The sequence below is a fragment of the Centropristis striata genome, chromosome 12, assembly GCF_030273125.1.
Source record: "Centropristis striata isolate RG_2023a ecotype Rhode Island chromosome 12, C.striata_1.0, whole genome shotgun sequence".
NCBI lineage: Eukaryota > Metazoa > Chordata > Actinopteri > Perciformes > Serranidae > Centropristis > Centropristis striata.
The window spans coordinates 23,161,036-23,177,857 of NC_081528.1; the positions used below are offsets into that span (position 1 = coordinate 23,161,036).

The 16,822-nt window shown below is 39.3% G+C and overlaps 1 protein-coding gene across 1 annotated transcript in view; it reads right to left on the bottom strand.

The window, feature by feature from the left end:
- gria1a (glutamate receptor, ionotropic, AMPA 1a) overlaps positions 1 to 16,822 on the bottom strand; it is a 90,533-nt gene that overhangs the window by 29,599 nt on the left and 44,112 nt on the right. Inside the window, 2 exon segments of the mRNA XM_059345454.1 lie at positions 11,326 to 11,771; positions 12,678 to 12,884. Of these exon segments, the coding sequence (XP_059201437.1) occupies positions 11,326 to 11,771; positions 12,678 to 12,884 (653 nt within the window).

Here is a 16,822-nt window from a genome sequence, read left to right on the forward strand (position 1 = left end):
AACTCCCTGTTGCGTCATGGTGTGGAAACACATCCAATATGCTAACGCACATCCGAAAACATCACCCAGATGTGTCAATCAGTGGGAAGAGGAAAAAGCTAATCGGAGCCCAATTTTTCATCCCAGTTGCTTTGAAGCTTTTAAACTGCTTTCGGACTTGCAGGTTTATTATATGCAACATTTTGACATTACCATCTAAACACGAGCATCAGTCAAAACCCTGAAAGCTTGACAGGCCTCCTGTGTCTTTAGTTCCAGTTCAAGGGTCATTTGTATGTGTTTGTTGAACTCTGCAGTAAGAGGATGTTGGGCTTCATCTTATCTGAATGAAATTACAACAACATGTTTCATCATTTATTCTGCACTCTGCACATCATTTGGGGCGAATATGTATCAACAAAAAATTAATTACTGTACTCATATTTTGCCCATACATCTCCTCTGGTTTTACAGCCCTTTCAATTTGCTGACTTATATCACAAGGCTTTTGTTAATTAGCGTTTCCTCAACTATGCCTTCGTTGCTTGTAAATGTTATGACTTGATAAAAGTTTTATTAAGCTCTCGATTCCCCATAGCCTCCTCAGTGAAAAACAGCCTGTTAAAAACATGCATAATAATGCGAGCATGTCTGGATAATTAACCAGAATAAAGTATTTATAAATGTGATTACCTTTTTATGTAACTCTGCCGCCATATAGGTCACTGTGGTTCCTGAAACCACACGCAAAAGGGCAATTTTGGTCCTCTGCTGCGGTTTCAAAATTGAACTAAGCTCCGAGCAGACACGCCAAATTGGTTTGATGTGCAACACATGATGCTTTTAGTGCACAGTGGGCCACAGAAAACAACAGACACTTTTTGAAAATGCACTTATCTGACACTTACAGTGTGTTTGAAGCTTTCCACCACTTCATTCTGTCTCTCCCTCTGTCTTGATATTGCTAAATGAGGCTCTGGGGGATGAGAATGTGTTATGGCCAATATTGTCGCAAAGTGGTGGTTTACTTCTGATTTTTGTTTGCTTTGTTGCTTTTGTTTTGATAGCAACTAGATTGTTAGATAGTATATTTTCAGAGTGCTTTCATCTTCAAGGCCGAGCTAACATGCATGCTTTAAGCAGGGAGCAAAAAATAATGATTTATTAAAACATCTCCCCCTTCTGTCTCTCTCTCTCTCTCTCTCTCTCTCTCTTTCCCGCTAAAGGTCAGTATTACCATGCCATTGAGTCGAAAAGAGAATATTATGATAATGTTGTTACCAGCCTGCAGCAACATCACCAAATGCCTGTAATCACACTCATTCAAATACGCAATTTGACAAAAAGCGTTTTGATTCAGAAAGCTATGTTCAATATTGTTCAGTATTGTTCAATGCATGTTTGTTTGTTTGAAGCAGCTGAGTTAAATGCTGCTTTGCAACATTTGGCTCGTGCAGGTCTTGACAGTTTAGCCCCCAAGCCGTTTCTTGATTGCTGCAGAGGAATCGATATGATTGAAATATGGCTGTAATCACTGTATCTGTGGCTGTGCACAGGGGTCGCTGACTGATATCACGGATACTGTCTTAGCCTCATGCAACCTGAGATAAGTCAGTGCTGGCGAGCTGTGAGAGCGCTCGCTACGCGCCCACACACATACGCACAGCCTCTTAGTCACTCCAGCCAGAAAACAGGAATCCAAACACAGATAGATCACAACTGAGAATCAATACCACATACAAACTGACTTAAGAGTGCATTCAGTTTAGATGGTTAATAACACAAAGCGATGACATGCATGTGCCCTCAATTGTAGTTTTACAGAGCAGAGACACTTGATGTGAAGCTGCACAGAAAAATCTTTGTCTCTTTACGGTTGCCATGGCAGCACACTCTGCACTCCAAACAGTACAGCTGAGCTGAGAGAGACTTTAGTCATCTCCTCCTCCTCCCCTCCCTCTCCCTGTCTTTCTCTCTATAAGGGCAGCCACCCCTATAGTGGATAGAATTGCTATTACAGACTGAAAGCTCTCATTAGGGCTCCTCGTAGTTTACAGGGTAGCAAACACTGACTGATAAGCCTCCAAGCATCACAGCGCGCATCTTTCCAGTCAAACTATTGGCAACCTATACTTTGGTCCAGGTAGATTTCCCATGTGGCCCTGGGCCTGGTGTATAATTCATGGTTGCAAGACAGACATTCATACACTGTCACAGTTTGATTACAGCAAAGCCCCCTCGCTGCTGCAGTAAACATATGTGTGCCTCAGTGCGAGTGTGTTTTAAATGCAGATTTGACGGAGTGTACGCCTCAGAGGGGATGGTGTCTTTGTCTGCGTATAAAGTGTGATACCCCAGTCAGATTCTCTGGGGGTGTACGTGTGTGTGTGTGTCTCACGAGTTGCTGCCAGTGATCGCTGCATGCATGTATGATCAAAAGTTGCCTTCATGCAATCTCCAAATAAATAAAACATAAGTGATGCCGTGAACTAAACTGAACCGTCTCTTTATGAATAAATCATTCCCTCCTACTAAGTCTTTCCCCAACTGTTTGACAGCAACTCACTAACAACACAATTATGTAACTCTGTGGCTTGTAACACAAGCTCATTTACTGTTGCGATGAAAATAATGACAAAAAGTGGTAATTTTTATCCTATTTTTTAATGTATTTGTTTTTTTGGTTGTTATCGTTTTTATTGCCATTATAATTATTATCACTTTTATTTGTCATAATTTTGTTTTTAGTCTCTCTTTTATGTTTTTATTTTATATTCATATATTTTTAAATATATTTATTTATTTATACTTTATTATTATGAAATTATTTCTATACAAACATTTAAATCAAATTTATTGTGACTATTTAAAAAAATAATTTCTATATTTATTCCATCTATTTTTCATAATCTATTGTCTTCAATGGGCTCTAATATTACATTTTTATTAAGTCTTTTTTAAAATGATTTTTGCTGTTTTGTCCTCTTGTTGACTTGTCAGACATCTGTGAAGCACTTTTAGCTGCAATAACCTATGTGAAGGTGTCAACAAATACAGTTTGATTGATTAAATGAATGATTGAAAATTATAAATTAACTAATAAATTAAATAATCCAGATAATTACTGAGTTAACACTTAAATAGACTTACATTAGGGTCTTTCAACATACCAGACATTACATTTATGATTGTAAAGCAGGCTTTGACTGCATTAAAAACTCATGGATGGGGGTCTTATTTTAGAATAAGATAAGATAAGATAAGATATGACTTTATTCATCCCGCAGTGGGAAAATTTAGTTGTCACAGCAGCTCAAGACAGAATAAGAATATAAAAATAAGACTAACACATACATTCTATACACATTACTTAGCCCTTTAAATGCATACAAGTTATCCCAGACTGTAATACATTACTTTTTTAGATTTGACACTGTGATGACAGCCAGTTGTTTCCATTCTCGATGGGTGCACGATGAATATGAAGTTGAAAAGAAGTGAAAACTTGTGATAGCTTCTCTCCCACGGTGAACATTTCGAAGTCTTTATTCGTCAAAGTTCCATTATCATCCAGCGCTAATGCAGCTGCAGGCAGGGACCATTTTAAAAGCTCCTCGAGGTGGTGCGTTCGAGGACACTCTGGCATCTTAAATATTAAAGTTCTTAATCTGTTCAGAATAGATTTACTACAAGCCAGTATTGACAAAAATAAACAACAAGTGTCACCGTATGACAGAAAACTCAGTTGGAGAAATACTGTCCTCCCCACTACACACACAAGTTACCATAATACACCACAGACTTGATCCATTATTGAATGATTCTGACCGCCCGGCTGAGAAATTGCTGCTATGGAAGGCGGGGTGTGAGTGACAGAGCTGATTTATTTTGGTCTAGAATCATGTAACAAGAGCAACGCTGAGAAGAGGAGACAACTCCATGGGGCCATCACACACACACACACACACACACACACACACACACACACTCTTGTACTTCTATTTTTGTGAAGGCCCGCATTGAAATAGTGAATTCCCTTGCAAGGTTATAATAGTTTTGGGGATTTTTATTATTTATGTATTTATGTACTATTTTTCATTTTTATTATTTTTTTACTTATTTTATTATTTATTTATTTATTTTTCATTTGTTTGTTTTAATTTTGTTATTAATTTTTGTTTTCAAATTAATTTAGTTTTAATTAGTTTTTAGAGTGAGTTTGCTTGTTTTAGTTTAGTATTTATTTTTTTGAAATGCTTTAGTTTTAGTTTAGTATTTATTAGTTTTAGTTTTTTGTAATGGGGTATTTGTTGGGTGGGAGATCAAAAGAGGTCACAGTTAATTTTGCCTTTGTTTCTTTTGCCTTATCCATCTTCATTATGTATGAAAAAAGTTGACAAAGACGAAAACGAAGGACATTTTCACTATAATTGAAGTTAGTTTTGAAACCACACAATACAGTTTCAGTTAATTATCATTATCATTATCATGTAACCTTTAACCCTTAAAACAAAGTCTGAACTCTCAAAAAAACCTTTAAAGAAGTGAGGACCAGCCAAAATGTCCTCACTTTGCAAAAATGTCCTCACTCTGTTGGTTAAAATCATGTTCCGGCCCTCACTATGTAGGAAGTACAAGAACACACACACAGACACACAGACACACACACACACAGACAGACAGACACACACACACACACACACACACACACACACACACACACACACACACACCTAGTCACGCATACACAGATATCAGACACAGACATAAACATCTCAAACACATTCACTGGAGGAACATCATGAACCCACGGCCTTTTACTCAGGTTCTCCGCCTGCCAAGAGCTCCCACCCAGCTTCACACAGAAACTGAGAGCCAAGTTTAAATCCACAAGGTACAGGTCCAGCTGAATGTATATACTATTGTACTATTGTAATGTACTTTTTTACTGTCTTTACTGACAGGAGCTTGTTTTCTGATTTGCTCCCCTTTGACAGGATTTGTCAGCGCTGTGCAGAAGTAAATTCCTCCATTGCAATCTCTAATACACCTGGATTTACATCAGCTTTTATCCCAATTTATCCTTCACAGTAAAAGCATACCACTGGTGTTTCCAGCAGCTATGGTATGTATAGATTTCATAAGAAAATATAATGTGAGTTATTTGTGAGGAAAGCTCCTTCTTCTTTTCATATTGCATGAAATTAATTATCAAGCTGCAATCATTTTAAATTATCTGAACAAATCTTAGATACAAGAAACAAGATGTCACTTTTCTGCATTTAATGTCTTAAAACAACTAGACCTTATTTTATATTTTTGTTGGCATGTGTATTTACATGTTTCCAACAATTTTCAAACCTACATAATAACCCCGATTACAAAAAAGTTGTGACACCTTTTTGACATATATTCAGTTGAAAACTGAACAAAGGCAAAATATTTAATGTTTTAACTTCATTGTTGAATGAAATGACTGCAACAAAAAATGGACTGGTTCACCACTGTGTTACATCACCTTTCCTTATAGCAACGCTCAGTAAGTGTTAAGGAACTGAGGACAGCAGTTGTTGAATTTTGAAAGTGAAACAGTCGGGGGTCTTCGTTGGCTGCAATTAATGCGCCACACATTCTCAATGGGTCTGGACTGCGGGAAGGTTTTTATAAAAAATAGTTATCAACCATATATTTTAAGCAGATGAAAGAGTTGAGTCATAGAAAATCTGGATCTTAAGTTATCAAAGAATCAAGCTGAGCCCCTTCCTCACACCCTTTGTCCGCCAAAAATACTGATTTTAAATTTGAAACTGCCTTTTCCAGTATTTTTACTGATTTTGATCGTCATGTCGATTGTTTGAGAGAGGAGGAGACCTCTGTGGATAATTCGGCTCTCGGTAAAAACTCCCTGAAAAATGAACACTGAAGGAATCCTTACCAGGAGAAGCTGACTGCAATGGTAGCAATGGTGAAGAGAACAACTCCCATGATGCCATACTACTTTACGATGTTGCCAAACTTTGTCTTTTGTCATCATTTTGAATGAGAGACCCCATAGCAGAAGAAAATGACATATTGCATGTTTAAAATCCGTCCAGCATTTCTGATTCTGATCTGAGAAGTTGCACGAAAAGACTACTGTAAAACTTAAAACGCCCACTGGTATTGCTAGGAATAGATAAAATCACACTCTTAGACCTCCCAGTATGTGAGGTGTGCCAGGTGAAACGTGAAGCACCACTGAAGCCATGAGATCAGAGGGAATAGGCCACACATTATCAATTCTTTACTAAACACAACCACTGAAAGAGGTTATAAATGATAGAAAGCAGAGCGGATGAGAGGAGAGGACAACTGAAAAGAGGTGATAGCAGAGGAAGTAAATGGACGGACGGACAGATGGATGCAGTGGTGTGTGTGTGTGGGGGGGGATCACTCTCAGAGTCCACCTGTCTGCAGAGATAAACACAGGGAGGGCCCGACAGCACGGACTGGGGCTTATGGGAGGGCCTGACTGACAGTGCTGACATTTAGAAAGAGCACAGTAAACAAGGTCTCAGAGAAAATAAATAGCAGGGGGAGCAGGGTGGCTAATACACACACACTTAAGTACTGTACACAGTAATGCATCATATTAATGTCTGAACACATGCCTACAAGCATGTATACACACACTGTATGTGCACATGCACGCACACACAGCTGCCAGGCCAAGAAATACCTTCAGACCAATCAGGTGCAGCGCAACAGCAGAGAAAGAAAATGGCAATAAGTGCTTGCTTTTAATAGAATCAGCCTGCACACACACATACACACGCAGATATATGCAGACAGGGAAATTAAACACGCCTACGGATTAATCCAGGACAGAGTGGATCGTCAGTGTTGTTCCTTGGCCTTTTGTCTCTGATTAAATGGAGAAGCATAAAGAGTGAGGTGCTTTGAGCTGCCTACTTCAGAGCTGAATGCACCTTGAGAACATTCTGTTCTCACCTATTACTGACAAAGACACAGTGACGAGCGGTTTAGAGGCACATGCTCAGAAATGTCAGCTAATTCAGAGACAGAACCTCTTTTACATGTTTTTGTTCCGGTATAACATCCATCCATCCGTTATCTGTAACCGCTTATCTCCACACTATCAAGCAGCTAAAACATAGGGGAAATTTACAGACAATTAGGAGAATGCCAGAGAAGCCCGAGGGAAAAAGTGCACATGAGTTTACATGTTCTCCCTGCAAACACAGGGAGAACATGTAAACTCCACACAGAAAGAACCAAGCAGGTGATGTTGCTAACCACTGCACCACCACGCTGCCTATTTTATAACAATAATAAATCAGTCTAACTTATAAGAAGCCACAGGTTCATGACAGTTTCGGAAAAATAAGTAGAAATGAATAATCACATGACAATTTCAGATAAAATACATACATGAAGCAATAATTTGTTAAATATTTCAGAAATTTACATTTTTTTTTAAATGATATCATTGTAACATAAATGGCGTATTTTTGTAGGCCAACTCGGAAGTAGCATTGCCATGGAATTTTTTATTTATTTTGGATTATTGTAGAAAATGCCTTTTAATCACACATAATAACTCTCCAAAATGTACAAGTGGGGGTATTTACTAGTATATTTTATGTCGTACAACAAAACATGAACATCTCTTCAGCTTGTGTTAACCACAGACCTTATTTTAGGCATCAAACCAAAAACCCATTTAAAATCCTCTTTGAGTTGCGAGGTTAGACCCCATAGCGCTAAAATGCTAACTTACTTCAGGGTTTAGGAGCTCATTTGCCCTATATGAGTTTAAGTTTACTAAATTTCAGGTTCCTTTTTGTTGTATTTTTTTTCCAATTATACTTTACTATAGCCTACTGTATTCTTAATGTATATTTTTCATGACACAAGCCCCTCTTATTTTAGCCAATCACGTGCCACCTGCCTCTATCAGGAAGCTATGGACAAATTCTACCAAATATATCCAGCTAGCTCCAGTTAACTAAAACAACAATGTCAAATTATTTCTACCAACTAACCAGCTGCTGCTTTAAACAAACACAGGACACAAAAAACCCTGGATATTCATGAAAAGAAAGTGCACAAATACAAAAGAAATGAGAATACTCATGTGCATACAATAACTATAATATTCTCACAAAAGCACCATTGAACAAAAGACTCTCAAATCCCTATAGCATAAATGCAATACACTGTGTTCATGTGAGGTCACAAGAATTATTGCTTTCATCTGACACAACACAAGCAACAACATGCCATGTCCTTTATAACGCTTAAGGAGATACATCAACATGCACCTCCATGTGTGAACGCTTGCTGTGCTAACTAGAGCAACTAGGTCACCCAAATATTCAAGGGGAAGATGTTTCCTTCAGGGCAGAATTCAGCGGGGTGAAACATTTACTGTGTTGGTTTTCAAGACACCAAGCAGGCTCCACCATGCTGATCGCTGCACCGTGGACTGCGGCACATGCTAACTGACTTGGGGTCAGTGTTTGTACCGCTGACATACTGACCCCTGAATGAAAAAAACTAAAAGGGACAGTGAGAGTCACCTTGGAAGGACATTGCCAGAAACAGGAGACATTTGACTCAAGTCCTTGGAGAATAGAGACCTTAGAGCCGCCACCCTGACTGATGACACCAAGGAAATCTACTTGAAATCTATTTAAATGAGGACATACAGAGTACCAAACTGTTTGGTTACTGTGTCACATCTCTCTTCATCAGTGCGTGAATGGATCTTCAGGCTAACAGATTTGCTACATTTTGTACAATTGGAGATGAAATGCAAAATGTCTTACATCTGGCTAATTTACAGTCAAATGTGGCATCAGCAGAATGGCTGCAAGTAAAGAAACAATCTGTTTCTGTGCTTTTTAACAGTCAGTGAAACGTCTTGCATCAGCAGCGCTTGCTTTCCCTCCAAGCAAAACAAATGCAAATACTGAGCAAATACGCGTGAACCCATGTGTGGTCAAGCACACACACAGAGACATGCACGCAAATGCTCGCACACACAACAAAACGTGTGAGTGTGTATGTGCATACAAAGAGAAACCACAGGGAATGGACAATTTGCAGATGCATGGTGACATTCTCTCTCTCTGTGAGGCATACAAAGAAATCAATAGTTATTGAAGATGCATTTTCTTCCTGTAAGAAAGGAACGCTCGGACAATAGGCTTCATCCTGCAAGAAGCACAGCGGAGTCTCCAGGCAGAAAATGGTAAATGTCAGGTGAAGGCCCGTGGGAGTAGGGATCCGGTATCTACATCATGTACTGCTGAGCACCTGCAGCACGCAGGCCTGTAGGTGCAGAGATTTTCTCCCTCGCTTTTGGTATTAGTGCAAGGTAAGAGCAAATTGAAAATACATTTTGTAAATGTCACGAGATGGAAGCCAAGATACAAACGGACTGGTACAAACTGCTGTAATTTCTTTAACCTTCAGCTGTTCAATCGGGGAAAGTTGACTGAGTGCTGATGCTATTTCTCATCAACACCCCTCAGATAATCACATTCAGACTTAGAGGACGCAGGGGTCAGTTCACTTAACATGCAACAAAATTACTGACTGTCCACACCAAAAAAAAACGACCCAGTGTGTTTGTAAAGCAGCCTAAAATTACCCATATTTATGTCTATAATTGATCATCGCCCTCTAGTGGTCGTATTAATTATAAGCCGAGGTGGAAGTGAAGCCATGGAGTGTATAAGCCAAGGCAGAAGTGAGGATGCAAACAAAAACAGGAAAGAGAATATCGTACGTCTTGTTCCGAATGAAACCTAAAGTCAACGTTGGTATTTCAAGTAATCTGAGCATTATTTGACTGTTTTAGCTATCTTTTGTCACATCCAACCAATGAAAACTTCTGGGCCTGAAAGTGAAGCCAACTCTGCAGTGTCTTAAACCTGCATTCTTTCTATGGCCACTGGTTGCAAAAAGAAGTCTGATTAATATGCTATTTTTGCATATTTTGCATATAATTTACGACACAAGTGTCACAAGTGGGTCTTATTAGAAGGTAGGAACACACATCTATTTTAGTTGCATAGTATGGATGATTTGTTGGTTTTCTCTCCTTCCTCTGTGGTTTCTTGTCAAGCAGATAATTTGGTTTTGAGATATCTGTCTCTGAGGTATTTCGGGCTGACACCTCTTAATCGATAAGCTGACTAATCGGTTGTTTTTTTCTTAGTCTGGACGACGATTTTTGTCGTCACAAGCAATTTTTAAAATCCCTTTTTTCATGCTGAAAACACTGAAGACACTTAACATTGTGCCCCAAATGGCGCTGCTGTGTACGGTAAACATTTTTCTTTGTAACTACTTTTCCACTTTCTTTATAAGTATGGTTTCTTTACAATAGTAATGAACCTTAAACCTAAAAAAGTGTGTTCTGGTGATTAACAAGACATTGTTTTTTTTTAAACTATTGATTCCTTATATCATTTTCAATCCGGTGAGCATGAGAAAATAAATGTCATTGTGGAGGCAGATGTATTATGCATGCGTGCAGCACCACGCTGAACGTGTACATAATGTATGTAGTTTAATGTTTAAAGAGACAAGAAGCTCTGTGTCTATCCATGACCTGTCTCTGCTGGTTCAGAGCTAACAGTGATAATACTGACATTATCTTCTCATCTCCTCCTGCTAGTCCCCCTGGAAAGCTCAGAAAGTCGACCTCAGTGTCTCTAATTTCAGACACTTAATGAGATTTTTAATTGGTGACCTTTTGAGAATGGTTTCATACCACTGCTCATGAGAGCACTCGAGGGGAAGCCAACACATACTACTCAATGCTCACACCAGGATCCTCCAGAACACTCTCGAAAGGGACTTATATTTACCTTCACCCACAGATTGATTGATAGATAGATACACAGACCAACAGACTGGTGGATAGATTCAACATCTTGAAAACCTTGGAGAGAACTACCGAAAAAAAAACTTTTTATAGTCCTAGAAGTTAATGGCATGTTTATACCTCCACAGGAAGTATCTGGAAACAGGAGAATGGAAACACAACACTCTGCAACATGACCACATCATAAACTCCCTCTGCTGCTCTTCATCAAACTTTTATCGGCGCTCTGTATGACAAGTGACTGGCGAAGAACAAAATCTCAATAAACAAAGCCCAACTGAGTTGAACAAGAAAGCAACACAGCACGCTGAAGCGTTGGTGTGGCAGACAGAAATATATTGTACGTAGGTGGCGCTTAGTGTCTCTTTGTGTATCAACAAACAAAAGCAGAGATTTAAAGCACCGTGGTTGTAATACTTCAAAATTTGTGGCCTAAGTTTACTTACCGTGGTGAGATGTCGCAGCCCTGCTGCATGAAGGCGCCCAGGGAGAACCAAAGGGAGTTAAAGATGCCGAACTCATTGGTCTGCTCAGGACTCTGCTGGTTGCTGTTCTGCTGTGCCTGTGTCTGGCCCTGCTGCACCCCGTTGGAGGCTGATGCTTGGGTGGGCGTCTGCGGCTCACCACCCTCCTCGTAGTCCTCAGCGTGCCACTCATACGGGCTGAATCGACTGACGAGGAACAGGACGACGCTGACGCCAATGTAGGCAAACACAATGCACATCCAGATTTCGTATGCCAGCGGGTCCAGGAATGAAAACACACCAGGTTTGGATTTGGTGGGTTTCTTGATCATAATGGAGATACCCAGGGACATGAAGGGCTTGGAGAAGTCGATCACTTCTTCACGGACCAGGGTGATGGTCAGAGGGGCCACAGCCACATCTGCTTTCTGAAGGAGGGACATAGAGGCAGGCAGGCATGTGAACAAAAAAACATAGTGTCTTCTTCAATATGTGTGTGTTAAAGGGAAAAGCACAGGAATGTCTTCATCAAGCATCTATTGCAAATAATCTAATTAAAAAGCCACTATTTATGGCTCTAGGAATGGCAATGTTAGCAATGCCTTCATTCCGTGGTCATATTTTAGTACTCATTAGAAATATCAGCATGTTAACATGCCAAACTGGCACACATTTTCTGTCTTTAAAGACCAAGACAATTATTTACTTTAATGGATTGGTCTGGCATGTCAAGGCTAAGGAGCATTCACATTAGAAGTTTATATCTATTTTCCGGAAATTAATTCTAATATTCACAATCATGTTTAGTGTGATAATCATTTGAAACTAAGATTTGTTATGTTTTCATGAATCGGTAACCTCCGAGGCAGAAAAGTGAGTCAATGCAGAAATGCCAAAAACTGCACTTGAGGCTGGCTCCAAAAGCAAGTTGATCCCCATAGACCCCCATGTTAAAATGCCTAACTTTACAGATATAAACATGTTTAAAGCCTGTTATAAAACTGGTTTTGGTCTCTTTACAACCTTGTGTTTGACATCACATCAACTATGTCCTTGTTTTATAAAGTCCATGGCTTTCACTAGCTTATAAATATCTCTGCATGTCTACATAGGGAGCAGGTCCTCCTCCATGGGGTCCATCATGGTGCACTGCCAAGTTTCTACTGCTCTAAAGAAGGCCTTTGACATTTTTAGATTTATGTAAAGGCACCCTAGGTTCTCCTACATGCTTGGAAAGGGAGGGAATCTGCAACCATACAGCTTAATGCCAGTAAATCATACACATTGCTCCTTTAAATGAGGAATAATAGTCCAACACAAAACTCTCCACTCACCCCGTACACCAGTTCTCCCACCATGCCGTTCCACATCTTGGTTTCCGGGTCTCTGGCTCCATATTTGCCATCTGAAACAACCTTCAGTTTGTACTGGTAGCCCACATGTTTGGCTATCTCTGCAGCCAGCTCGACAATGTAGCCCTCGTACTTGTCATTTCCCACAAGCTGTTCGTGGTTCTTCTTCAGCATCACATATGGTGACTCCTGTAAGGATATAAGGGCAACCACGCAATCAACATTTTTTTATTTAAATTACAGCCAGTGACAGTAATAACATACAGGAAATCACAGAACAGTTTGTGAAATAATTATGGAATTTCGCTGATGTGAAAACTGTATGTACACTGGTCTGCATCATTTCTGACACAAGCTGTTGTCTCTGTAAGTAGCCTTACAGCAGGACAGTTTGTTAAGCTAATTAAGTCAGTGACAGCATTATGGATGATAATAAATTTTTTATTACTATTTAAAAATCTGGGAATGGATGTTATAGAGGCATTTTATGCTTCAGTGGATCACTTATGTTTTAGCCTCGCTCATAGCTGAGGCTTTGGAAAAATAAAATAAAAATCTCAGTGTGAAAGGTTTGAGAGAAAAGATAATTACATGAAATTATGAGGTATTATTTTGGCTTTGTTCCTTAAAGGTACGGTGTGTAATTCAAACACAAAAGGTGCATAAGTATGATCATTAGGACAACGCTGCTACATTGAAAGGAGTGTTGATAACGTGAAGCAGGTCATGAGAAAGCAGAGGAATTGGAGAGGTTATTTAAACCAGAAGACACCAGGTCTGAAAAGTATCTGTGTTTGTGCATGTGTGTGTGTGTCTGCTGGAGTAATGTAGATGGTGAAGCAGACATGTCCGACCTCTGCTCCAGAGACAGGCTGTTCTTCTTCTTATACCGTACCGACATTTGTACATCTCACACTGATTGGATCACTTGAGAATTTATAGCTGACATGACACCTGGGGCCCCTGCTCCTGCCTTTAAGAAGAATGTATTTCTTATAGAATTCCAGTCAACTCAGTCTGAACTGTCCACCAGCTCTTGGACGGCCTCAATTCCCACTAGTTGTTACGCGTGCCTGCTTTTAGCTAAGGCTGTGCTGAGCGGAGCAAATCCCGCCATCATTTTTCATCAGGGTCTAGAGATGTGGGGGCGTGGGGGGTTCCTCTGTATGTTACAGCTATCTGGAGTTCTCCTGCTCTTTATGGTTAAGGTGAAGGTAATCATTGTTACACATGGAAACCCTGAGGCCCAGTGGTAGAGAAACGGCACCCGAGGGAAAGACAGTGGTGAAAAAAGGTTCGACAGGGTATGCACTTGCACTCGCAGTCACAGACAAAGACAGATACACACATGAGCATGCACGTGCCCTCACACACACACACACACACAAACTCATGCTTGAACACAGACACACACAGAGGCTTGACATGGCATACAGAAGGCCCTCCAGGACTCAGTCTCATTGACCTCTTACACTTCCACTGAGATCAGCTGTCACTCAACTGTGTTAAAAATAAAACAGACACACAAGAACACATTTCAAACACACATTATGTGTACAAATGCAAAGACACAAGATTGGAAAAAAAAATTAAAATTGATTTGTTTTGCCATTGGTAAAAGTGTAGAAATCAACCTATTTTATTCCTCCTAGACCAATTTGAATAGACCTCGAGGGAATTGTGAAAATGACATAATTTGCTCTTGCATGCTGCCATTTCTTCATGAGAGGCTATTAAAATAACTGCATATATTCTAATAGCTGCACACGGCAAGTATGCCATTAATAACCAATTCCGAACATGCCAATACTAAAGCTAAAATTCAAGTCATGGCCTGGTGTTAGTGTAAAGCCACGATCGTGAAGGCACAAAGCTCCAGCGCTCCATTAAACATGCTCTGCCTCACTCCTCCAGATCTCCTGTTAACCCCGGCCTGGTCGGTGTGCATGGGCTGGGACAGTAGGGATTGTGGGAAAGCACAAAATGATACCTTCACATTGCCAAAACAACACACCGCCTAAAGCAACGAATCAGCGAGCACAAAAGTTAGACGGTGTAAAAACTCTACTGCTACCCCGCAGCCCAATAACTGTTCACACCTTATCGCTTCTCTTAGGTTCCAAGACAGAGAACCAATTTATCTTCCAAGAATAGGGGACACTGATAAGAGATTATGTCAGAGAGACTTATTTTAGGTCCATTCTCTAGGGAGACTGCAACCTTCGGGTTCAAATAAGGATGTTTCCATAATCTTTTTCTTATTTAATGAGAAACCAATAGACTACTCCAAACCTTTGTAGTCTAATATACCTCACCAGTTGTGTGAAGCACCCATTCATCAGCACCACCAGTCGTTTTCAAAGTATCCATTAATATGCATTTGAATAATTTTACTTGGATAATGTTACAATAAAATGGCCATACACAATTAAACTATCAGGGATAAGGACAGGTTGCAAACATGCTCTTCCCCCTTGGAGTGGCACATGCTGCTTCTTTTAACAATTTGATCTTTCATCCGCATTTGCTAAATTATTTGAACCGTGGGTTGCCAATGTTTAATTTAATTTGGTGTGATAGTAAAATGATTTCAGATTTTACACGGTCATTATCAAGGACACCCTGAGCAGGAACACATTGAAAATTTAAGCAAATCTCTGAAGTAACAGCATTTAAAAAAAAAGTAATTTACGAGATGTTAAAAAAAGAGGACCTTTTCAGTGTGTTGTAAGATCATTTGAGTTCAAACTAGGCTACTTTTGAATGGCCTTACATACGTTGTGAGCAGATCTGAACTGAACTGTTTCATCAAACTAGGGCTTCATTATGTGACAGTTTTATTTGGCATGTGAAATGTAAGAAATTATAGCTGCAGGGTGAGTCTTCCTTTATCTTTCAACGCAAATAGACCAAGTCTTTCAAACCATAATTATGACCACACAGAACGTGACTAGTTTTGACTTTCTTTTAATCAAATCTTAATTTCTATATCTTGATCTACTCTTTTGGTGTAGTTATATTTTCAAATTACACAGGGCAGTTTGCATCAGGACTGATGTATGCTGGCAGAATAGGAAGCCTGAGTAAATGTTGGTATTGCTTGGGAGTATTAATGCATTAATCAATTCATGTAAAAGTTGCATAAATTAGCTGGTTTTATTGTGCAACATTATGGAGTTAAATCGGGTATAAACAAACTGTGTAAGCTATGTAGCTCCTTTATAATTAGTTGGATTGATTGTAATGGCCTCAATGCAGGGTTTATTTAGATTGAACCACACCATTTTAGCACCAATTTGTTGACTCTGGGGCAATTTTTGCTTCCAATTGAGAAATACAGTTGCCGTCAGAAATTCCCCTTATCTTAAATACAGCCTGGTGTGTTTTTCCCACTCGGGTGCTTGTGTTTACGGCTTGTACAATGTAACAAGAATGCAGTGTTATCAGATGATTTTCATTGGTAATGTCACAATATATTGCCGTGTTCAGCTGTTTTCTGCTGATGCTACAAGGTCCCTGACTGAAAGCCTGCCTCTATAAAAACACTGCACAGATTGGAATGTTTTTTTTACATTGTCTCTCAGCACCATCACCTTCTCCCAGCACTTTATCTGGTGAGCGGTAAGGAAACCACATAGTTGAGATCCTTTACCCCATTAACCCTCACAGGAGGAAGATCAGCTGCACATGTATTACCTGCCAGAGCTGAAGTCTGCTGTAGAATTTCAAATGTGAGCTAGTGTGGTTTTCTTTTTACGCATGCTTGCAAGCTTCAGAGTTTTTTTTCTGGTTATCAAAGAGTCTCAATAATAATAATTAATAGCGATGCCTCTACACTTTAATAAATTATTCTGTAGTCATTTAATTTTACTTAATATACTTGATAAAATGTATTAAATATAAAGGCTTCCTTGATTTTGAGGCAGTTGTTTAAGTAACTTTAATATAAAAATGTTTGAGATAGAATCTACTTATTTTGAACACATTAAATATAATCTTTATGTGTATGTAATTCTAAATCAAGAGGATTTTGAATGAATCCAACACAATAGTTTTAGTCCGTTTTTAATTGACAGGCACTTCCTGTTAAGTTGTTATTAACTCAAATTGTAACCTAGTTAGATTTA